Source organism: Hyla sarda, chromosome 2 (genome assembly GCF_029499605.1).
Source record: "Hyla sarda isolate aHylSar1 chromosome 2, aHylSar1.hap1, whole genome shotgun sequence".
Taxonomy (NCBI): Eukaryota; Metazoa; Chordata; class Amphibia; order Anura; family Hylidae; genus Hyla; species Hyla sarda.
In genome coordinates this window covers 275,881,447-275,906,928 of record NC_079190.1, presented here as the reverse complement: position 1 = coordinate 275,906,928, position 25,482 = coordinate 275,881,447, and the positions used below count along the sequence as shown (strand labels likewise).

At 42.1% G+C, this 25,482-nt stretch overlaps 1 protein-coding gene across 1 annotated transcript; it reads right to left on the bottom strand.

Moving 5' to 3' along the window:
- Positions 1 to 1,983: 1,983 nt before the first annotated feature.
- Positions 1,984 to 24,244, bottom strand: TRAPPC3 (trafficking protein particle complex subunit 3). Its single transcript, XM_056557172.1, has 5 exons — positions 24,050 to 24,244; positions 15,309 to 15,406; positions 13,554 to 13,653; positions 4,110 to 4,292; positions 1,984 to 3,069 (listed from the first exon to the last, which is right to left on the bottom strand). The coding sequence occupies exons 1-5, from the start codon at positions 24,089 to 24,091 to the stop codon at positions 2,950 to 2,952; spliced, it is 543 nt and encodes a 180-aa protein (XP_056413147.1). The 5' UTR covers positions 24,092 to 24,244; the 3' UTR covers positions 1,984 to 2,949.
- Positions 24,245 to 25,482: the final 1,238 nt, after the last annotated feature.

Here is a 25,482-nt window from a genome sequence, read left to right as displayed (position 1 = left end):
GTTCTTTCTTTGTGCAGAACAATTTCAGCAGCACAGTGTTTTTTCTAACAAGCTGTTAGTTACCAATGGTTACCGCATTTAGCCATAACTTTAACATTAACTTAAAACCACAATAAAACTACTTTAAAAGGGGTACTCCACTCTTCAGCATTCAGAACATTAAGTTCCGATTGCTGGGTGCAGGTTTCGGGGGTCACCACGTGACATCACGCCGCACGCCCTCAAAGAAAGTCTAAGGGTGGGGGCGTGACAGCCATCACACCTTTTCCCATAGACTTTCATTAAGGGGGTGGGGGCATGACACCACAAGGGGTGGGGTGTGACATCACAAGGGGGCATTGCAAACGTCGAAGCCAGCACCCAGCATTCGGAACTAAATGTTCCGAATGCTGGGGAGTGGAGTGCCCCTTTAAATACATTCCTAGGTGACCCTAGCAGTGTTATACAGAGCTTTAGAGCTCTTTGGCAGTGTTACATATATGTTTTAAAGGCTTATTACATGCTGGTTTGTGGAGAACCTGCTAGCTGCAAACCAAACGGTTTTGAAAAAGTTTGGCAAGCCCACCAAGAGAAACTTTTGAAAAGTTCACTCAACTCTAATAACCAGCATTAACTTATTTAGCAATTTGTGGTACAGAAGCTTTTTTTGCAAGCTCAGCCAAGACAAGCTAGCCTTCACTTTTCATGTCTGACATTGAGCCATAGGTGTCCATGGTGCAGTTGCTGATTCTCTAGTTTTGCCTCAATTTTTTTTAATTTTTTTACCATAGGTTTCATGGTAACATGAGTGATGTTATTACAAAGTACAATTGGTGGTGCAAAAAGCAAGTCCTCATACAGGTCTATAAGTGTCTAATTAAAGTGTAATGGCTATTAAAGGCGAGAAGGAGAAAAACGAAAGCATAAAAAACCTTGGCATCGTTAGGAGGTAAAGAATAACAGCAGGATTACACAGGCACTAGAGCAGCTATTTCGCATCAAGCATATAGACTGAACAAATAATAAATTTACATTGTAAATTGTTGCTATCACACCTCCTTTCCTGGCTCTGCTAATACTGATCTGGAGTTCTATTAGCTTTGGATTACATTTCTAACAGAGAAACAGGGAGAAAAGGAAATTTAGGAAAGCAAGATCTACACTTCATACTCTCTGAAAGCTGCCTTTTGCTCCCAAAGATGTTTTGGTTCTGCTTCCCAACAGTGTATCGTGGGAATTCCTCACCGTAGAACTGCCTTATAAACAGCTTATCATTGTGGGACCTGTCCAAACAGGATAATCCTTTTCTGATAAAATACATGTGAATGAAAAAAAAAAGTTGCAATCTTTGTGCTCAGTCCTAGCAAAGAACCAAGCCTTGGTCACCAGGATTTACCTTACATAATTGGTTGCAACATATAATATAGGGTAAAATAAGGTTTGTTACCAAGTCCGGACGTCCTCTCGAGCGTCATTGATACTGCAGAAAATTTAGTTTTGAGCCTCAAGTAGTCTTGGGGGGCATGCGACATTCTTAAGTTGTCACTGTACTACTAGCTGTAATCATGCCTACTCAAGCATGATTGACAGCACGTCACAGCCCACACGCTGTTATGCTTCTTGAAGTGTAGCACTGGAATAGTGATGTATCCTGGGTTGTGTTAAAGGGGTTATCTACCATAAGGTGATTTTAGTACTTACCTGACAGAACTGGACATTTCCGATTGCATTTTGTTCTCTAAACTACACATCCCACAGTTCCATGCTTGCAAGTATGAAGTCACTTTCCTTCCTCCCACACATCAGCCACCCCACCCATTGAAACAGTCTTTTCTAACCAGGAGGCCTACATCTGTGGCAAAATTGAAGCAGGACAGGCTCCCTCTGATCACCTGACTAGTGATGTCAGGTCTCGATGCACTGCAACCTGGGAAAACCCGAGTATGCTTTTAAAAATAAATATTGGTGCAATAATCACATAAGAATTGTGAGAAAACCGTCACACACAGGTACAGACACTATATTATGAACTATATAAAGAACCAAAAAACAGTTGGATATGTGGTAACTAATTACAAACACCATCTTCAATGTATTTATTCCAAACATTTTACACAATTGTGTATGTAAAACTCAAGCTAACAACAAAAGTATAACATATCAATGCATTCGCTCTAAAAATCAGCAGCAGAACTAGATCGTTCTCTGTCTCTCTGAGCAGCCACCTTTCTTCCATCCCAAGCTGACAGCAGTTGGAAGCTCCAAGTCAATAAGACAAGTAAGGAGTATTATTCTGAGAATATTCATTGTGACTGGATGACAGCCAAAATGAGCCAAGACTAGGTGCCATGTTGTCATCTCAATAATGGTATAGCTGTTACTTATTAAAACTTATTAGAGCTGATCCAGATTCATTCAGCTTCCAGGTGCGTCCTGAGGTAGACAGGCTCAGTCTTGCAAGGGGAAATGTATTCACTGATTTAAAAAAAACTGAGTTTCTGTTTAAATTTTGTTGTTTTTTTTTACAGTGAAATTATACAGCTACATGGGGACAACTAAAGTGGAAGAGACGCCATAGATCTGATAAACTGTATCTAGTAAGAAAAACTACTGACTGCTAAAACGATTAGGAATAATTCAAAATAACATATTTCAATATGATAAACTGGAAGTTCTGATCAACCTTTCAACTCTGCAGAACGTGCTGCAACAATCTGTAGGAGAAACGTGTCGAGAGGCCTATAAAGTGAATGTTCAGATAGAGTGTTAAAAGAAAATAAATACTGGAGAATTTCACAATGAAGTGTTATAAGAAAACAAACCAGAAAGCATAACCTTAAAGAATCAAGTAATTTTGTCTAAGACTTTCATGTGGAATTCACTAAGTCTCTCCAAGATGTCAAGGGCTATAAACAAATCTTTCGATCAGACCAGACTGCTAAAAGGTCAGCATAGACTTTGGTCCTTTGGTCACTCTTCTCCTGCAGGTAAGTTGTCCTCAATCCTTCGAATAAACTTCATTCGAATTTCTGTGACACTGTCGCCTTTTAAAGTGTCCTGAGCAAACTTTACATCAACTGCCATTTGTACCTAAAAGAGAATTTACATATTATTAAAGAATGACATAATATTTACAAAAAAAATAAAATAATACATGCACTGGCATACAATTGGTTAAAAGTCCTTTCTGCTATTTTTTTTTTTTTTAAATTATGCCATTCCAAGCGCTAACTTTTTTTTCTCTATTTATGGAATCTACTAGGTGCTCCTCCATGTTTGAAGTCTATGTTTGATATTGTGTAAATATCTGTTGTGTTATGGAAAGAAAAATCTGATAAAACTGGAATATCTGCAAAGAAAATGAAAATTCTGACATTTCTTCTCCACTTTGTTGCTATTCCTGTGAATTACATAAAAGGTTAAATGGGGCCCTCCGGTGCTCCAGAGTTCTGAACATTCACGGCCACGCCCCTCGCGATGTCACGCCAAGCCCCCCTTCATTCATATCATGTCCTATTGGCATGAATGGAGGGGGCGTGGCTGTGAAGTCCCCACCCCTGCTGCAGGAATACCGGGTGCTGCTGAAGATCGTGAGGGCCCCAAGCAGCGGGACCCCCCACGATCAGACAGATGTCTGCCAGCGGACAACCCCTTTAACAAACTTTCTAAATGTAATTTTGAATACTTTGTGGGGTGCAATTTTTAGAATAGGGTCCTTTTTTCGGGGATTTTTTACATAAAGGCCCTTGAAATCCACTTCAAACTGAACCGGTCACAGAAAATTGTAACATTTTCATGAAAATTTGGAAACTTGCTGCTAAACTTTTAAGCCCCCCTAATGTCTTCAAAGAGTAAAAGGGAAAAAAAAAAAAAAGCATTTTATGATGCCAACATAAAGAAGACATATTGTATATGTGAATCAATTTAAAAGCAGAGAATTTTTAATTTAGAAAAATGCCAATTTTTCATTAAATTTGGGAGTTTTTCCACAAATAAAATCCCAGAAAATCTCTGGATCAGTATGATAAATAAAAAAGTGACACGGGTCAGATATGAAAAATGTTGCAGTGTTCTTAATGGGATAAGGAGTGCATTAAAAAAGACATGTCTGTAGTTGCAGAACCCCTTACCATTTCCAGCGCTCCTCGCAAAACTCCACATAACATATTGGAATAGATCAGGTTGGAATGATTATCAGGCAGCTCAACAAAGTCTACAAGAGGATTATTTTCCAGAATGAGAGAGAACTCATCTCCAGCAGGACTCCAGTTTGTGATAGTAGGTGTGATCCCCAAATACATTTTGAAGGCCACCTAAAAAACAAAAAAAAAAAAACACGAGATGGGTTTTTGCTAACAGTTGCTTAACAATACAGTATGTGATCTGAGAACTAGCTGAAATATTTAGTTGCAAAAATAAATAGATAGAATACAGAATCATTTCTTATTTGACTGAACTAGTAAATTGTTGTTTATAAATTTAGAAAAGAACTGTATGTGAAAAAGGCTTCAACCGGAAGAGGGGTAATGCTAGCAACATACCGTATTTTTCGCCCTATAGGACGCACCGGCGTATAAGACGCAGCCAATTTATAGGTGCAAAATCTACAAAAAATAAAGATTTTGAACCCAATAGTGGTCTTCAACCTGCGGACCTCCAGATGTTGCAAAACTACAACTCCCAGCATGCCCGGACAGCATGCTGGGAGTTGTAGTTTTGCAACATCTGGAGGCCTGCAGATTGAAGACCACTGCATAGGAGGTAATACTCACGTGTTCCCGCCGCTCCGGACCCGCTGCCGCTGCCCTGGATGTCGTTCCATCGCTGTCGCCGTGTCCCCGTCGCTCCGGAACATCTCTGCTGCCGGCCGGGTATCCTCTCTCTCCGTCGCTGCCATGACGAGGAAGGAGAGCGCCGGCCATACAGGGGATCCCTGAACGGAGAAGACACCGAGGAGGCAGGTAAGATCCCTCCCGGTGTCCTGTAAGCACTAACCTGGCTATTCAGTCGGGCTGTTCGGGACCGCCGCGGTGAAATCGTGGCGGTCCCGAAAAGCCCGACTGAACAGCCAGGTTAGTGTAACTTTCCCTTCAGACGCGGCGGTCAGCTTTGATCGCCATGTCTGAAGGGTTAATACAGGGCATCACCGCGATCGGTGATGTCCTGTATTAGCAGCGGGTCCCGGCCGTTGATGGCCGCAGGGACCGCCGCGATAGGGGGTGTATTCGCCGTATAAGACGCACCAACTTTTTCCCTCCAGTTTTGGGGAAGAAAAAGTGCGTCTTATACTGCGAAAAATACGGTAGTATAATTTGTTATAGGTAGTAAAAAGTGAAGATCAGACGGATCCATCACCAAGTCCTCCCCCAGCTTGTAAGTGGCACAACATGAATGTGAACAAATATATACTGTGTTTGGTAATAAAATGCCATGCAGCGTCAGACAAGACAAATAGATATAATAATATACAAGATAAACAGCACAAACTTTTGCTTGATACATATGCACACTATTCATATAACCATTTTTATTTTCTTCAAATGCACTAAGATGTGCGTAATAGAGGACATTAATGATAAACAACTCAAACTGTTCTGAAAGACTTTCAGCTATGAGGGAAGATGGGGTAGATAGGTTCCGAAAGGTACAGGAGACCTTGTTTATCCTTGTGCTACTGCCCAGACCTCAGATACACTCGGTTATTGTATTAACATACTTGGCATTATTATGTTGTTTTCTTATTTATTACTTTTAACCCCTTAAGGACCAAGCCCATTTTGGCCTTAAAGGGGTACTCCGGTAGAATTATTATAATTTTTTTTTTAAACAGATTTGTAAATTACTTCTATTTAAAAATCTTAATCCTTACAGTGCTTATAAGCTGCTGTATACTACAGAGAAAGTGCTTTTCTTTTTTAATTTCTTTTCTGTCTGACCACAGTGCTCTCTGCTGACACCTCTGTCCATGTCAGGAACTGTCCAAAATAGGAGCAAATCCCCATAGCAAACCTCTTCTTCTCTAGACAGTTCCTGACATGGACAGAGGTGTCGGCAAAGAGCACTGTGGTCAGACAGAAAAGAAATTGAAAAAGTAAAGAACTTCCTCTGTTGCATACAGCAGTTGATAAGTACTGGAAGTATTAAGATTTTTAAGGACATGGCAAATTACATTTTTTGCATTTTCATTTGTTCCTCCTCGCCTTCTAAAAAGCATAACTCATATATTTCCATCCACAGAAACATATAAAGGGCTTGTTTGTGTGGGGAAATTGAAAAGTAAACTGCAATTCAGCAAATTTTGGAAGGTCTCGTTTTGACAACGTACACTTTACTGTAAAAAAATGACATGTTTTCTTTACTCTGTGGATCAATACGATTAAATCAATACCCATGGTTACATGCTTTTCTATTATTGTAATGCTTTAAAAAAAATAAAAATAAAAATCTAACACTTTAATTAAATTTGTATGTTTAAAATCACTATATTTTCTGACCACCTATAACTTTCAAATTTGTTTGTATAAGGGCTCATTTCTTGCGCGGTGATCTGTGGTTTTATTGGTATCACGTTTGCGTATATGTAACTTTTTAATCACTTTTTTTTTTGTATGTGATGTGACAAAAAAGCTATTTTGGACTTTTTTTTTTACGCTGATCACTGTACAAGATAATTTACATCATATTTTGATAGCTCGGACATTGTCGCATGCGGTGATACCAAATAGGTTAATATTTTTTTTTTTTACTATTTTTTTATGCCAGGTATTGGATATAAACATCATAGAGAAAAGTAGCTGTAATGAAGAGCAACTCCCTCTATGTAGGGCTGTCTTTGTATTGGACTTCAAAACATTGCTTAAAAGGAGTACTGTAGTGCTTTTTATTTTGATCCCATCATGCTCGGGCTGCAACAAGCAACAAAAACTTTAACTCACCTGCTGGTGCCCCCCAGTTGCGCAGATATAGCCCTTCTGTCCTCTGGTCAGCCAGTAATACGCTGAACGCAGTGTCATGTACGGAGCCTGGACCCCATCTTTTTTCTGCTGCCCGGGCCTGATACACGACACTGTGCTCAGCGTACCACCGGTCGAAGCGGGATATTGCTGCGGCCGGCAATATGCTGATCACAGTGTGACGAAGAAAGAAGACCGAGTCCGGAGGACAGAAGGGCTATATTGGTGCAACAGGGGAGGGATGGAAGGTGAGTTAAAGTTAGTTTTTTTACTTTTTGAAGCCCAGGCACAATGGGATCATAAAAAAAGTGCTGTAGTACTCCTTTAAAAATTATCTTTATATATTGAATTCCGTCTTTAATGGAGATCTCCTTTGGCCCTCAGAAAAACATATCTCTGTTCCCTAGATTCCACTAGGTGTTCAAATCCTGCCCGTTTATCTTAGTCAGCTATGGCGCTCAAGTCTGTCATCTACTATTATAGCTCATCTGTGCTAGAGGACAATGAGTTGAATGTTCAGGTGTATTAGCTGAAGCACCAGCATTGTATCCAGTTGCAACTTGCTCCTTTGGTTTTATGCTGAATGGGTCATAGGTCTAATTTTACAGGAAAGCTTCATAAAAAAAAAAAAACCTTATCCCCTATCCGAAGGATTGGGGATACGTTTTAAATCACTGGGGCCCCCCCCGCAATCTCCTGTTTAGAGCCCCGGCTCTCCTTCACAGCAGCGCGCCACGACCACCACCCCTCTATATAGTTCTATGGGAGAGACGAAGATTGCCGAACAGCTCTCCCATAGAGCCATATGGAGGGGGCGTGGTGGCCCCCACTTAAGAGAGCCGGGGCTCTAAACAGGAGATCACGGGGGGCCCCAGTGATTTAAAACTTATCCCCTATCCTTTGGATGGGGGATACGTTTTTTTTTTTTCATGATACATGTCCTTTAAAAAGGACAGGTCTCTCTACTAAAGTTGTGTGTGTGCGCATTTTTTTTTTTACCCTTTCAGGTGGCTCTCTTAGGTGGTAGCAAACCAAGGGTATCATTTTTGGGACACTTGCATTGCTCTGACACACTAAATATATATTGTGTTAAGGCTAATTACATTAGCCTGTGTTTGTGGGAGGAGCCTGTGCTTACATATAACACGGACTCTGGCCCTCCCACTCTAACATCGGTGAGAGGTTCACCTGGCTTCTATCCCTCGGCTCCTGCTTTGTTTCTCTCATCTGTTACAAAGTAAGTCCATGCTGCCTCTGCAGCAGCCTGCAACTACCAGCCTTGCTTTACTTGTTTTCATGCTTGGGGAGGGAGAAATGGGGCAACACCAGCATTTTATGTTCGGGTACAGAGAGGGGATAAGGTAACACCAGTATGTTATATTAATGCCTGCTTCTCCATGTTCAGGTGTAGAGGGATGGGATGACACCAGTATTATATACAAACGCCTGCTTCTCCATGACCTGGGGCAAGGGGGATGGGGTTAACACCAGCATTTTTATGTTGACCACCTGCATCTCCATCTTCAGAGGCATGGGGGATGAGGGTAATGCCAGCATATCATGTTCACACCTGCATCTCCATATTCAGCTGCAGGGGGGGGGGGCGGATGGGGTTAACACCAGCATTTTTGTTTGGGGAAAAATGGGGGAGGGGGTACACTAGCAATCTGCAGCCTCAGCTTTGCAGCTAGCTAGCCAGACCATGCTGGCATTGAAAGTACATGTTTTGGTCAAATACTATTTAAAGTCTGAAGGTGGTTCTCCAGCACTGGAGTACTCAGTATTTATCATGCATTATGGTTGAGGTTGTCACACGATAACCTGCATGGCGGCCGTGTAGTCTGATAACCATGGTACATGATTTAGCAGCGCATTATTTTACATTTCTGCCACAGCCAGTAGGCAATGGTGGCCTTATTTAGTTGGGCAGGTGGCACAATTTTAATATTTCATGGATGAAAAATTACATTTGTGGTTGTCTGGCACGATACACATTTGGTATTCGTACATAGTATATGTTTTAGTTAAACTCAGAGCCATTTATACCTCATTAGGTCAGGGTGCTTAGTTATATTATGTCAGTAGTCCTGATTGTCTAAATTACTTATTGCACTCATATGGGTCTATTATAATTGTTTTTCTCATGCACCATCATGATGTTAGTCTGCGGACATTCTTTCTTTCTTTCTTTCTATCTGGTCACTTGGGTATTGGATTTTTCTGTATTTTTCTGACCATTATGTCAGGTAAGCCTTAAAGGGGTATTCCAGGCAAAACCTTTTATATATATATCAACTGGCTCTGGAAAGTTAAACAGATTTGTAAACTACTTCTAGTAAAAAATCTTAATCCTTCCAATAGTTATTAGCTTCTGAAGTTTTCTGTCTAACTGCTCAATGATGATGTCACGTCCCAGGAGCTGTGCATGATGGGAGAATATCCCCATAGGAACTGCACAGCTCCCGGAACGTGAGTCATCAGAGAGCAGTTAGACAGAAAACAACAACTCAACTTCAGAAACGAATAACTATTGAAAGGATTAAGATTTTTTAATAGAAGTAATTTACAAATCTGTTTAACTTTCCGGAGCCAGTTGATATATAAAAAAAAAGTTTTGGCCTGGAATACCCCTTTAACACAGGAGTAGGCATATGATTTTGTTTGGTCACGGTCTCATGCATACTATCGTTTTGCAACCCAGTTATGGTAGTCACCCTAGCATTGTCCAAGTACCCTTCTTTGGATATCATCACTACTGCTTTTCTTATACGGTTCGACCCGAAGATACTAAACTGTGACTTTTAGGGTGAGCAGTTTGTATTCAGCACTTTTATGTGGGTCCTCTACAGTGGCTTATGTATTACCTTATGCTTTCAGGTTAAAATTGCTGTTAGTATCTCAAAGTTTAGGAAAAAGAGTCGGCACTTCTGTGGTGGGTGGTGCACGTGGAAGAAACAGGCATATAGAACAAAAAGTCCCGGCACTCACCAAGTTGCAAGCCAATTCATATTTATTGTATGCGGGTAAACAGGACGCGTTTCGGCAAAGCCTTCCTCTGCTGTCAGCTAGACAGCAGAGGAAGGCTTTGCCGAAACGCGTCCTGTTTACCCGCATACAATAAATACGAATTGGCTTGCAACTTTGTGAGTGCCGGGACTTTTTGTTCTATAGTATCTCAAAGTTGTCATACGTCATTACGTCCCTATCAACCCATCCGTGATTGAAGTATCAGCTGCATAGAGCATTTAGGGTAAGCAATCGCAAGCGTTTTATTCATGTATGTTGCAGGTTAATTGTCGTGGCTTTCCTCGGCATTCCATATCTTTCCGGTAGCAAAGGCTGTCAATACATCCTGTTATATCAAAGTTTATCAGCATTGTCACACATCTCAGGGTAAGCATGTAGGGGGTTTAGCACTGTCATCTCACTCCCCGTCTCGTCTACGGGGCTCATCGAATTACGCAATTGAACACATATCTGGCTCTCATGTATATAATTTTAGGTTGCAGGTTATTGCAGGGCTTTTCCTTCATGCATCTTCTTAGGACTCATCATTACGTCCTCATGCTTAGACACTCAGCTTTGTCGGCACCAGTGGTAAGCATGCGTATTGGGGTCATGTCTCTTATTAGTCCTGTCACGCCTATGGGGCTCGATAATTTTCTTAACGATTCAAGTTTGGTTATGCATGTTAATTGTATTGTTCGTGTTCACCTCCATACTACAACGAAAGTTATAAGTATCGTCTGGTTCTTTTTCCTTTCGGCTCATCTGATATTTGTCGTGATACGAATTTGTCATAGTGGTTCTGTCTCATTTGCAGGTCTTCACAAGGGCTCTGTGCACAATACACCACATCTCGGGCAGGCTGTCGGGTCAGGCTTTGAGGCACACAGTAAATAAGGTCACTCGGGTTGTCTTCAGTGTTAGGCTAGGTTCACACTAGAGAATTTCCACCTGCAATTCCGCTTTGAAATTGCAGGCAGAAATTCAGCTTGCTAAAATGTATAGTGTAGTGAATGAGTTTCCGTTCACAAATTCACACTTCAGAATTTGTGAAGCGGAATTTGTGAATGGAAAATACGCTTGGAAATTTCAGCCTGAAGAATGGCGTTGCTCATTCTTCAGGCAGAAATACTCGCGGAACACAGTGCAGTCTATTGGAGACTGCAGTGTCCGCACGGTCCTAGTGCAGACCGATTCAGTCGTCGCTGACCGCCTGGAATCTCCAGGGGGAAACTTTCTGCCCGGAGATTCTGTAGTCTGAACCTAGCCCTACGGTCTCAGCTGGGGTTCCACTTAGATTTAGTTGTGCGCTTCCTTCCATGGCGGAATTCTAAACTTCCCATAGTCGCAGCCTTCTTACCGTTGCCTTATCCTTTTTCGCAGCCTTCATTATGTCTCATGCATTGGACATTGAAGAATCGGCCTCATTAGCTGATAATACCACTCTCTTGTCCGACCGTGGGAGCATACCATCCCTTCAAAATTGGACAATCCCCAAACTCATCTCTGAACTCACGAGGAAAGGCATACCATTCCCTCCTTTTCCAGCCCACCGGAGCACCTGAAAGCTGAACTTATTGATGCAGGCTAAAGTCAGTAACTGCCGAGCCGAGAAGTTTGTGACGAATCGAATCACTGAATCGAATCACACTTCGCTCATCTCTACTACTGATGTCTGAAACTGCTTGTACTAGTCAAGATGACATATCTAATCCGACTATACAGACCTCACTCACAAAGCTGCATTCCTTCCTAAACAATTTGACTACGTCCATCTCCGACATCCAAGCTAGACTGGAATCAGTAGAAGCCAGGAATATTGGTACGACTACAGTAGTCCCTACGGTTCCAGCTGCTTCACACGATAGCCCCTCAGGTATTACCTCCACCACTCACAACATCACACCTGCGCACTTCATACCAGCACATATCAAACAAGATATACTTTAAGTAAAGGACATCAATCTGGCTTCCCTGCTGATAGCAACACAGGATATCACCGAGAACAAAGTGATAGCGTGCAGGGAAGTTTCGGGTGTCTTGTGAAGTCGAGATGTCAGATTGAATAGAAAACTTTCTGTTACCGAATTCATGTTTGCTTTTAGTATCTACAGAGACAATCTGTTCAATATGGCCAGATAGGAGAGAGAAACTAAGTAGTCGATTTAGCACATAAATACAGTGGGTCAGCCTTTTTTACGATTATCACTGTTCATTTTCAGCTAAAGCGGCAACAGTCTTGCTTCAGTTTCAATTTATTACCAATTGAGCGAACATAGATAAAGAAATCTTCTGTTGGCACTTTGCTGGCCTAAAAGATCCAACTTGTTCCCTTTGCCAGTCAATATCCCATACAGCAGAGTGGTTTAATAGTGTCAACACTCCCTCTGAGGCTGGTCCATCCAGACAACTCCCACCGTCCACATCCAGTTCCAGTAGGGTTTCAGGGTCATTAGATAAGTTAGGCAGACCAATCAAATACTTAGGTAAATCACCAATATGCAATAATTTCAACTACTCTGCATGTCACGATAATCAGTGTCGCCTACGCCACGTCTGTGTGAATTGTTTCAGGGCACACCCGAAAATAGCCTGTCCCCGTAAAGTCCACATGACTAAGCGTGATCAACACCGATTATTTAGCCTTATGCCTACAGCCTCACCCAGATACCCAGTTTGCGCAGTTTCTTGTTAGGGGCTTCATACAGGCCTGGTCGCCTTGCCAGATCAGACATTTGAGTGCAGTAACTTTATGTCTGCTCAGAATGTTCCCTGCACGGTAGATTCCTTAGTTCAAGCTGAATTGGACAAGGGGTTTCTGATAGGTCCATTTAGAGTAACCCTGTTTGAATGGTGGAGAATTAGCCCCATAGAGGTTATGTCTGGGAAATTCAGTAATAAAAAGCATTTAATTATATATATAATTATTTTTTTTTTCTCCGAAGAACAGTTGCTCCGTTATGCACAATATACCAGCCATGGTGTTAAAAATACTGAGAAAGTAAATAAAAATTCTGATCACCGAGAAAGCTGCCAAAGGCTCTGGCAGCAAAATACATAGTGCATGATGGGAAACAGACTAAGCCCCTGCTGATCTGGCGAGAAACAATAGCACGCGCAAAGCACAATGTGATTAAGTTATTGGAAGAGACGGAAGGGGGAGCCTTGGAGGACACGTGTACGAAACAGACTACTAGGCAAACAACTTTCAAAAGAAACCTAAGAAGCATTAGCACATGGAAAAATAATTATTACAGGTCTATGTATGCCATTCATTTTACAAGTCTAAGAAGGAGTCCCCGTGTGTGAACCTCAGTTTCTTCCAAAGCAGTGATTCATATGCAACAAAGCAGTTAAAGTCTGTAAAAGTATATATCATTTACAAGTAAGGCTTTTTTTTCCACTTTGTTCTGCTCAATTTAAACATGTGTGTCTATAAACTATACCCCTGTGCTTCACTGCCAAATTCATTACACAGTTATCATTGGAGCAGTCATCATGTTTCACATACATAAGTAAAATTACATTTCCAACAGAAGAAACGGTTGTAAATAAAATCCTTCTGTAATAACCAGACAATGAAATATTAGTAGTAAGATCATGATACAACATTACCTTAGCTATAACATCAGCTGTTTCTCGAAAATCATGGCACCTCCCAACACTAGACCGAGCCAAAAAATCTTCGATCAGCCTCACACCTATATTGTATCCCCTGAGACACATAAATGAAAGGAAGGAGGAAAATACTGTGATTGGAAATAAACATTCAAGGATAGAAATTCACTTTAAAAGCCATAGTCCAGTTTAGAAAACACTTTTAATGTACCCTATTAGAGAATTATGAGTTAATATACAATATAAAAGGTTGTTAATAAAAATATAAATAGGTCATAAAGGGTTATTAATAAAGATTGCTGGTGGCTGACTTCTGACACCCCCTCCATGTCTCCTTTACGATTTACCAGACACAGCTCTGCAATTGTAGTAGTTGTTTTCAGTATTAGGGTAGGGTCACACGGGAGCCCATCCACAGGGCTTATTTGAGTACCATGGCTTCACACTACATATGTAGTGTACGTGAACCGGATGCGGCTGGGGAAGCGAAAACCAGGCGCTCCCGTATCCCAGCCGGATCTGGCCCAAACCCCATTCATTTCAATGAGCCGACCGGAGTCAAACACTCACTCCAGTCGGCTCATTTTTGCCCCGTAATACGGTTTTCTGACTGGACCTAAAACTGTTTAGGTCTGGTTAGAGAACCATATACGGGTCGGCTCACTGAAATGAATGGGGTTCGGGCCAGATCCGACTGGGATGCTGAAGTGGCTGGTTTTCGCTCCACACAGCCGTACCTGGTTCCCATATTGCCAAATCGTAGTGTGAACCGGCCCTTTTAAGTGGAGGTGCCAGGACCATTAGACCCCAACCAATCTGGATGATCCCTTCATAATCCTAATCTTACTGTCTAGATTGAAGAGTTGTTAAAAACAACATGTCTTTGTTCCTTTATTATGCATACAATTTATTTATTTGAAGCATTAGTGCCAATAATATATACTTTTGATCAAATGTTTAGATCACTGCAACCCGCTTTGATCATAACAGACGGCTAAAGTGCAATCTGATTTATTCACTCCATTATAGTCTACATAGTGAATGAGTTGTATTTTACTGACACCCAGGGAGTGAAGTGTGGCTATAACTTAAGATCTTAGCAGGGCTCAGCACTGAGAACTCCTGCGATCTAGACTTTTGACTTGTCTGGTTAAAATGTGAAAAGTTTATATTAAAAGGGGCACTCCACTACATTAAAATGTATCCCCTATCTACAAGATAGAGGATAAGGTCTGACCTTTGAGACCCCCTTTGATCTAGCAAAAAGGGCTCTAAATATCTCTCCCCGTGCATGTACGTGGGTATCTCTGATGTTCCTATAGACAATGCATGGAGCAGACACAATGAACCATCCACCATTGATGGGGTGCTACAATGTGGCCCATGGACCAGAAAAGACTGTGCAATTCTGATTGTGTCCTTCTGGGCTTAGACAACCACAAACGAAGTTACTTTTATTTCTAAGTATGGCCACTCATAATAGGAGCTGGAATGTGGCTGGTAATAAACTGTTTCTCTGCACAACTTTTCATAAATTTCCTGGCGTACTACTGAGAAAACAGCACAAATGCAGTGTGAGCAAAGTCTAACTTGATCCATCAATTAATACACTTTTGCTTTTGGGGTTTACTTTGGGCACATGTAGAGAATACACAATTATGAGGAATCTCTTTGATGTTACTGAAATACTTCTTTGGAAAGCAAGTTAGGTCTTCCATTTCAATATTATAAAGACTTACCAAAGTTACTTACATTTTTTCTAACTGTTTATTGACATCGTCATCATTTTCGTAGTCTTTGCATAGTTGTGCAACGAGGGATCCATAGGTCAGATTGAAGAGCTCAGAATTCTAGAGCGGATACAACAACAAACATCCAGTTCAGCAGATCACACTTTTCAATAAGACCTATGACATGCACAGAGTATTAGATGGTTGCAACAAATTAGGGAGTATACATGCAATAAACATAAATAAAAATAAAAGATCTACAGCCAAAAGCGCTGAAACTGAAAAATCTGCTGGCAGATTTTTATGGTATTTATGTACGGTAATTACATTTTTAAGAATTAACTATTCTATAGTCCTACAAAGAAGTAGGCACATTGTTGACTGGCTGACTGCAGCATGCACACATCTTGGCCCATAAAGGCATGGGTTTAGTTTGTGTGGACTACACTTCACAGAGCCCTAACCCCATTAAACATATGGGATGCATTGGAGTGCCAATTACAAACCAGACCTTCTGACCTCACAAATGCTCTTGTGGCTCAATCAGCAAAAAATTCCCACAGACATTGGCCCTGATTTACTAATGTCAACCCGACTCTTTTTCTTGGGTCGTGCGACCAATTTCCCGACAAAAAATACCATCACTCAGAGTGTTTTTTTAAACCCGTCAAACTGGGCGTGGTTAGCCAAAAAAGGAGAGTGTTTCTGACAAAAAAGAAGAAAAAAAAACACACCGAGTATGATGAAAAACTCACTGGAAAACGTCTATATTTTGCTTCACCAAAATCAGACAGCTCTGAGCTGTCGGGAAATTACTCAAAAACGAGTGAATACTACCCCAATCATGGAACAGGGTCTGTTCCATGTTGGGGGCAGTAGTACAGGGGCTGAGGGATTGATCGCACCGGGTGTCACTTCCGAGACCCGATCCGAAGTAATTGAGTAGGGGAGTGGGTGGCATGCTTCGCTCCCCAGCCATGTACAGTATACTTTTACTTCCATTTTTAAATGGCCGGTACAGAGGAGCCATTCAGGGCTCCCGGTGGAGTTTTGGAATAGAAGCGCTGCGGTGGTATATGTCTGGCCCCTTGCAGCGCTTTATAAATCTTGTTCCCCCCTGCGCTATATAAGTCTTGCTCCCCACAGCGCATTTATATAGGTATTGTCCCCTGCAGCGCCATCAAATGCCCCCGCAGCGCATGTGTATATATATTTTCCCCCTGCAGCGCTATGAAAAGTATTCTAACAGCAGCGCATCTGGCTGGGAAGCTGGCCGGCCCGACCCACTACCGAAACTTCTCATTCATAGCGCTGTGGCGGCATCTGTATATAGATGCCCTGCGGGGGTCAGACATATATCCATATGTTTGGCCCCCACAGTGCTTCTATAATCATATGCCTTTGCAGTGTATGAATGAAACGTATTCTATCAGCAGCGCATCGGTCCGGCCAGATGAGCTGCTGTTAGAATACTTTTCATTCATAGCTCTGCAGAGGCATATGATTATAGAAGCGCTGTGGGGGCCTGACATATAGCGTTATCGAGCCCCACAGTGCTTCTATGTACAGATGCCGCCACAGCGCTAGGAATACTTTTCATTTATAGCGATGACAGGGGCTTATGATAGCACTGCAGGGGGAAAATATATATACACATGCACTGCGGGGGACAATACCTATATAAATGCGCTGCGGGGGGGACATATCGCAGCAGGGGGCAAGATATATAAAAGCGCTGCGGGGGCCAGACATATACCTCCCCCCCAGTGATTCTATATAGCTTTCCCCATTGCAGCGCTTCTATTTCAAAACCCCGCTGGGAGCCCTGAATGGCTCCTCAGTACCGGCCATTCAGGGCTCCCGGTGGGGAATTTAAAAATGAAAGTAAAAAGTACACTGCAATCAATTGCTCAGCCACTGTACTACTGGCCCAACATGGAACAGTCTCTATTCCATGATGTGGTAGTAGTACAAGCACTAATGTAGTCTGAATTTACACAGAGACTGCTGTGTGAATGCAGCCTTTCAACTTTTTAAAATTCTTTTTGACCCATATATCTTAATCTGTTGCTGTGTGTTCCTGTAATCATCTTGGCAATACTGCCTGTCAGGGCACAATAAATTTGGTGCGACAGATTTAAACCCGTGCGACACACAAAAAAAAAAAAAAAAAAAAAAAAAAAAACACGGGCGAGCGATTAGTAAACCGGGAGGGAGGAGGAACAAGTAAAAAGAAAAACACTCCACATTAAAACACTCAGGTTTTAGTAAATCAGAGCCATTGGCCTGAGATAAAAACTATGTTGCCAACAGCAACCTATCACAGGGCCAATGTACCCACAATGTGTTTTAATAAAAAAAAGAAAAGCCATTTGGTCCATTGTTTTCAGACATTTTTGGCGCTTGGTGCCTTTTTCATAGCTGTATTTTTAAGTCATCAAACAGCTTTGGGGAAAAAAGTGGGAGAATAAACACTTAGGGGGAGATGTATCAAAACCTGTTAAGAGAAAAAGTTCTGAGTTGCCCATAGCAACCAGATTGCTTCTTTCATTTTTGAAAAAGCCTGTGAAAAAAAATGAAAGAAGCGATCTGATTGGTTGCTATGGGCAACTCAGCAACTTTTCCTCTGGACAGGTTTTGATAAATCTCCCCCTAAATTCCTAAAAGTGTACCTGTTGCTTGAAAAACTTTTCACATGTCCTAGAGACAAGTCAAAAATGTTTATCATTTGGGGTCTGAGTGTTCACTAGATCACTAGAATGAGTGTGGAGAGAAATAGACCAGTGTTTCCCAGGGTGCCTCCAGATGTTGCAAAACTACAACTTCCAGCATGCCTGGACAGCCAAAGGCTGTCCAGGCATGCTGGGAGTTGTAGTTTTGCAACATCTGGAGGCCCCCTGGGTTGGGAAACACTGACATAGACTCACATTCTAGGTTTGTCTTGCTTAGGCCCCTGGCAGGTATCCTGTAAAAAATCTCCGTTATTACTCCCAGCAAAAAGTCCTGAAAACGGCCGTCAAAAAATCCCATTTATGTCAATGGGATTTTTTGAACATCCTTTTGCATCAGGTATGTCCATTTTTTACTAATCTCCTTTATTTTTGCCAGTACAAAAGACGGTAAATTCACTAATTGTTGGTCCGTCAAAAAAAATAAATAAATAAAAAAAATGGTTAAAAACCGTTAAAATGTAACATAAAAAAAATCTATGGGCACTGGATGTTCAAAAAAAACATCCTTTATCATCAGTTATTGTCAGGTTTTTTAACATCCATTTTTTGTACTGAGAATGCTCAGTACAGCTTTACAAAAAAGGGTTTAAAAAAAAATTTAACTGGTAATAACGGATGATGGTCATTAGTTATCATCCATTACTGCCAGTTATTGCATCAGTTTTTTTTTTTCCCCCATCCGTTATTGTAAAATAACGGCAGTAAAAAAGCAGGATGATACCTGTAGTGTGAAAGGGGCCTTAGGATGCTCTTCTCCCAGTTCATTTCGAAAAAAAAAAAAAGTAGCAGCGCCCATTGAGGGTGCGTTCACACGTGCGTATTTTCTGCTGCAGATTTATCTACCCATTAAAGTCAATGGGCAGCAAAATCTGCAGCAGCAAATCTGCAGCAAAAATATGCGCATGTGAATGCACCTTTAGGGTACGTTCACACGCGCGGATTTTCACAGCATATTTAGCTGCAGATCCGTTGGTGAAGGCCCCGCTATATGCTGGCTTTACATGTGGCTGCTGGTAGTGGCAATACGCCGCTACAAGCAGACACACTGCAGTGATGTGCGCGTACTCGTACATCGCGGCCGCTCTCCTTCCTCTGAGCTAGGCAGAGAGCTTCCGTGATGTGCAAGTATACTGCGAATCGCACATCAGTGTGTCTGCTGGTAGCGGTGTATTGCCACTACCAGCAGGCACATGTAAAGCCAGCATAGAGCGAGCCTTCACCAGCAGATCTGCAGCGTAAAATAAGCTGAAAATCCGCACGTGTGAACGTACCCTTAAAGTGCAAAATGTGTTATATTGTTTTGACGAGTTAGGGTCTCAGTTATAAGACCACCACTAATCTCTAGATATAGCAGCATGTCACTCCCCTGCTCGGAGCGTAATCTGTCTCACTGCAGAAGATGGGCTCGATAGACCAATAACTCCTGACTGAGTGCTGAGCCAGATTAAGCAGCAGTGTGCTTCTCACAGCTCTCCAGTATGGTTGCAGAATATAGGCAGTGGATTTTTTTTTATGTGTAAACGTACCCTAAGAGACAATCCTTTTAATAAAGGCATGTCTGACTTGATAGGCTTATTGTTACTTGTAACGTAGCAGGTAACTGCCTTTACATGTGGTAATAACTGTACATAGAAAATGAATCGGAGCACTCACCCCATCACTTCTGGTTACGGTAACTTTCCGAGTTGTTATCCTCTTCGGATGTTAGCCGGGAGGCGGTAGATGGTAACGGGGGAGTTCAGACGCTGGCCACGGACAGTATCACGCCGCTTGGCACTTTGTCAGACCGCACTCACTCAGTGCGGCCTGACGAAGTGCCAAGCGGCGTGATACGGCCCGTGGCCATCGTCTGAACTCCCCCGTTACCATCTACCGGCTACCATCCAAAGAGGATAACAACTCGGAAGTTACCAGAACCAGAAGTGATGGGGTGAGTGCTCCGATTCATTTTCTATGTACAGTTATTACTACTAACTACAATGGACATTTTCTTCACGTGAGCACCATCCATGGTTCCAGTTGTGAAGTGCGTGGGCATTTCTATTAGTGTAGTTGTATTTGCAGTGCCGGTTTTCTTGCTGCCTTTGGATTGTTGGTCTGCCTTTACATGTAGTTGTGCCACCTGTGATACCACAAACGTGTAGAAACACTGTTGAAATAGTCAAGTAAAGCAAGGACAACGTTTTAAAAAAGTAAAAAATGCATGCATTGTCAAGTAAGGAATAAAAAATAAAAAATGGTCAGCCATGGAAATAAAAATAAATAAAATGACTGTAGAACAGGGTATCTAAGCCTGTATAGATGTGTTATAAGAGGCGAGATAAAGTGTATGCAGACACGTACCATGAGATGCAGAGATGCAGTAGGTGAAATGAATGGCAAATACCAATACTATACAATGAGTGCAGTGGGCAGATGGAAAGAAAGGAAAAAAGTTGTTAGGAGATACAGGACTGATGTTAAAATAGAGACCAAGCTGGAGACCAGGAGCAAGTGCAACGTTCACAGACAAGCAACATGAGAGAAAACAGCTGAAAAAATCCCAAAAACATGCTCAGCACACAAGCAGGGCACTAATATATAAAACAAGGCCAAGATGTACCATATGGGGAAATAAGAAGTTATGGCAACTTCAATAGGAGGTTTCCACCGCAAAGTGTAGAAATTTACTGGTATATTCCTTTTTTATTCCTGCAATGTCAACTTTTCACTTAAAAGGGTTGTGATCTCCTTTGGACATATGAAGAGAACTTACAACTCTAGCCCCCTCTCTAAGCTTGGGCCTACACAGGGGTCACAAGACTAAAGATCGCTGAGCTGCCTTGCGTGACTAGTGCTGAACTGTTGCTCAGCAAAGCAAATAAGGTTGCACTGCAACCAGCAAGTGATCACAACGGCAACCCAATAGTCACAAAATATCCATCTTGGATGAATTTCTTGAAACTGGCTAGATGAGGTCACAGCCAATTGTAGGTCTTAGTGCGACCCTATTTGCTTTGCCTAGCCACAATGCAGTAAGACTCAAGCAGGACGACAGTGATCTTTGGTCGTGTAACTCGTCATGGCCAAAATGGGTGGGTAGTTCCAGCCTAGGACAGAGCTTGACAAATCCGGTAAGAATTTAGGAGCCAGCAAATAAAGTTACGAGCCAGGAGGCAGCACGTAACGTGATGTCACTACATAAAATGGCGTTATGTGACCTCGTATGATCAGTCATTAGTATCCCCCTATCTTACCCTGTATATCAAAACCATTATTGTCCCCTCATCTCCCCCTTGTGTCAGTCATTAATGTTACCTCCCCTCCCACGTGTCACTGTTATTACAATCCCTGTGTGTCACATTTATTACCGTCCCCTCATCTTCCCCCTATATGTCAGGCATTACCGTCCTCTCATCTTCCCCCTATATGTCAGGCATTACCGTCCCCTCATCTTCCCCCTATATGTCAGGCATTACCGTCCCCTCCTCTTCCCCCTATATGTCAGGCATTACCGTCCCCTCCTCTTCCCCCTATATGTCAGGCATTACCGTCCCCTCCTCGTCCCCCTATATGTCAGGCATTACCGTCCCCTCCTCTTCCCCCTATATGTCAGGCATTACCGTCCCCTCCTCTTCCCCCTATATGTCAGGTATTACCGTCCCCTCATCTTCCCCCTATATGTCAGGTATTACCGTCCCCTCCTCTTCCCCCTATATGTCAAGTATTACGGTCCCCTCCTCTTCCCCCTATATGTCAGGTATTACCGTCCCCTCCTCTTCCTCCTATATGTCAGGTATTACCGTCCCCTCATCTCCCCCTATATGTCAGGTATTACCGTCCCCTCATCTTCCTCCTATATGTCAGGCATTACCGTCCCCTCATCTTCCCCCTATATGTCAGGCATTACCGTCCCCTCATCTTCCCCCTATATGTCAGGTATTACCGTCCCCTCATCTTCCCCCTATATGTCAGGTATTACCGTCCCCTCCTCTTCCCCCTATATGTCAGGTATTACCGTCCCCTCCTCTTCCCCCTATATGTCAGGTATTACCGTCCCCTCCTCTTCCTCCTATATGTCAGGTATTACCGTCCCCTCATCTTCCTCCTATATGTCAGGTATTACCGTCCCCTCATCTCCCCCTATGTCAGGTATTACCGTCCCCTCATCTTCCTCCTATGTCAGGTATTACCGTCCCCTCATCTTCCCCCTATATGTCAGGTATTACCGTCCCCTCATCTTCCCCCTATGTGTCAGGTATTACCGTCCCCTCATCTTCCCCTATATGTCAGGTATTACCGTCCCCTCACCTTCCCCCTATATGTCAGGTATTACCGTCCCCTCATCTTCCCCCTATATGTCAGGTATTACCGTCCCCTCATCTTCCCCCTATATGTCAGGTATTACCGTCCCCTCATCTTCCCCCTATATGTCAGGTATTACCGTCCCCTCATCTTCCTCCTATATGTCAGGTATTACCGTCCCCTCATCTTCCCCTATATGTCAGGTATTACCGTCCCCTCACCTTTCCCCTATATGTCAGGTATTACCGTCCCCTCACCTTCCCCCTATGTGTCAGGTATTACCGTCCCCTCATCTTCCCCTATATGTCAGGTATTACCGTCCCCTCATCTTTCCCCTATATGTCAGGTATTACCGTCCCCTCATCTTTCCCCTATATGTCAAGTATTATCGTGAAATATGGTCACAATAATGTAGCAAGCTCAGATCTTGCACAGTTACACAGAACACTGTGACTGGTTAGGTGGAAAGTTCTTTTAATCAATTTGAGGCATTACAAGTTACATTTTACTAATACAGTGGATGGTAAACTAAGGATCCCAGTGGTCACGGCTGTGACCAATTGTAAATAGGCTATGAAATGGATCCTCCATCCGCTGGTCCATTTATGTGTTCAATCACAGTCATTCCTGTCCATCTCTCTCTGTGTATCATGCATAGACAAAAACCTGGGATTGGTCAAGCCCTGGCCTAGGGTATCCTGCACCACAGGTGGTATCCAAACTTCACTGTATTCTCTTAGAAAATAAGTGATTCTAGTAAGGAATATCTCCATTACTTAATATCGAAAAACAGATGTAACATTATTTAGTCCATAGAAATACAAAAGAAAAGCTGCAAAGGGGTGAGTGATTTGGATAACTTATACTATTTCCCAACAGGGAAGTGGGGTCGGCCACAGGTTTTTTTCTGGCAGTTTTTGGATTACTGCCACTGCAGTTTTTGAGCCAACGTCAGAAGTGGATCCATAAGGGAGAAGTATAAGTCCTTCCTTTATATGTCCTATTCCTTTTGAATACATTTCTGGTTTTGGCTCAAAGACTGCAGTGGCAGTATTCCAAAATCTGCCAGAAAAAAAACCAAGTGGAAACCTAGCCTTAAAGGGGTATTCCCACCTCTATAATCAGTTTTTTTTTTTATTTATTGTAGGGCGTGTAAAGGTATACACTTGTGTATTAGCGATGCACGGAGGTTATCATATCACACTGTACTATAACTGGTATATCCCTATCTGCTATGTCAGTGTTTCCCAACCAGGGTGCCTCCAGGTGTTGCAAAACTACAACTCCCAGCATGCCTGGACAGCCAAAGGCTGTCCAGGCATGCTGGGATTTGTAGTTTTGCAACATCTGGAGGCACCCTGGTTGGGAACCACTGTGCTATGTTTTTTAAGTATTGGTTCTACACAGCGCTGGGTTAGAAAAAAAAAAAAAGGGGCTGCTGTGCTGGATTTCTATGGGACCCCCACTGTGATGACAACCCTAAGTATATAAAGATCTCTATAACCTGACCCCTCTCATCTACAATGGAAACTCCTAGCTGACAACTTCCTGCTGGCCTGACACACAGCTGGCCCATCGGCCAACACGTCTGTGACACCCAGGATGGAAGGCCTCCTGATCCCACAAGCTGTTAGCAGACCTATGTGTATAAGGTGGAGCACTTATTGTCACCCACAGGGCTAGCAGCAGCACCCTGGGCCTGGTACACCAATATAAGAAGCTGTAAACACCACGAGCAGCCCCTCACCATCTTCTTGCTCTCGGTTCCTCGGTTAGTCTGTCGAGACATGATGCCTCCTCTTCCAGGATCTTCCGCCACAGGAAACAACGAATGTCAGCTCTACAGACCAGGAACAGGAGCCTAGGGAGCAGAAGGACCTTCGGTGACGTGACGTTCATGTGATCAGTCACGTGAGGGGGGAGTGAAGAGCTGTGGTCACGTGGAAACTGCGCTCTTCCGTCTTGGGCTGTGTATGCAGTTATGTGCGCGCGGGGAGGAAGTTGTGGTATATCAGAAATTTTATATATATATATATATATATATATATATATATATATATATATATATATATATATATATATATATATATATATATATAAAATAGCTGTGTATCGGCAAGAGCTGCTGTGTGTAAAACTTTTGTACAAGTGAGAGCTATAAAGCACACTCTATGCATGTATGTATATGTAGCATGTTAGAGGTCTATGTATGTACTGTGCAAAGGAAAAGTAGCATAGCAACCAATCAGATCGCTTTTTTCATTTTTAACAAGGCCTCTGGAAAATGAAAGCAGCGATCTGATTGGTTGCTATGGGCAACTGGGCAACTTTTCCTTTACACAGGTTTTGATAAATCTCCCCCCTATGTATCCAGAGACCCTGCGTGTGTCTAACTTGCATGGAGAAGAGTAGCAGTGTGTTAACCCCTTAAGGACCAAGCGTTTTTCTGTTTTTGCACTTTTGCTTTTTCCACCTTACCTTTTTAAATATCATAACTGTTTCAATTTTGCACCTGTAAATCCATAGGATAGCTTATTTTTTGCGCCACCAATTCTACTTTGTAATGAAATCAGTCACTTTAACCAAAAATCTACAGCGGAAAAGAAAATCATTGTGCGACAAAATTGAAGAAAAAACACGATTTTGTAACTTTTGGGGGCTTCCGTTTCTACACAGTGCATTTTTCATTAAAAATGACATCTTCTCTTTATTCTGTAGGTCCATACGATTAAAATGATGTCCTACTTATGTAGGTTTGATTTTGTCGTACTTTTGGAAAAAATCATAACTACATGCAGGAAAATTAATACATTTAAAATTGTCATCTTCTGACCCCTATAACTTTTTATTTTTCCGTGTACGGGGCGGATTTTTTGCATCGTGATCTGAAGTTTTAATCGGTACCATTTTTGTTTTCATCAGACTTTTTGATCGCTTTTTATTCCTTTTTTAATGGTAGAAAAAGTGACCAAAAATGCGCTATTTTGTATTTTTTTGCGCGTACGCCATTGAATGTGCGGTTTAATTAACAATATATTTTTATAGATATGTTTATTTTTATTATGTCTCTATAATTTTTATATGGAATTTGGGAAAAGGGGTGATTTAAACTTATAATAAGGAAGGGGTTAATGTGTGTGTTTTTAAACTTTTTTTAAACTTTTTTTTTTCTTTCACTTT

What these genes read in the sequence shown, in the direction of transcription:
- TRAPPC3 (XM_056557172.1), bottom strand. Translation starts at nt 24,091, where the DNA reads ATGTCTCGACAGACTAACCGAGGAACCGAGAGCAAGAAGATG. An exon ending in GAACCGAGAGCAAGAAGATG is followed by an intron (nt 15,407 to 24,049) that starts GTGAGGGGCTGC and finishes TATCCGCTCTAG; the next exon opens with AATTCTGAGCTCTTCAATCT. An exon ending in CAGCTGATGTTATAGCTAAG is followed by an intron (nt 4,293 to 13,553) that starts GTAATGTTGTAT and finishes TTTGTTTTTTAG; the next exon opens with GTGGCCTTCAAAATGTATTT.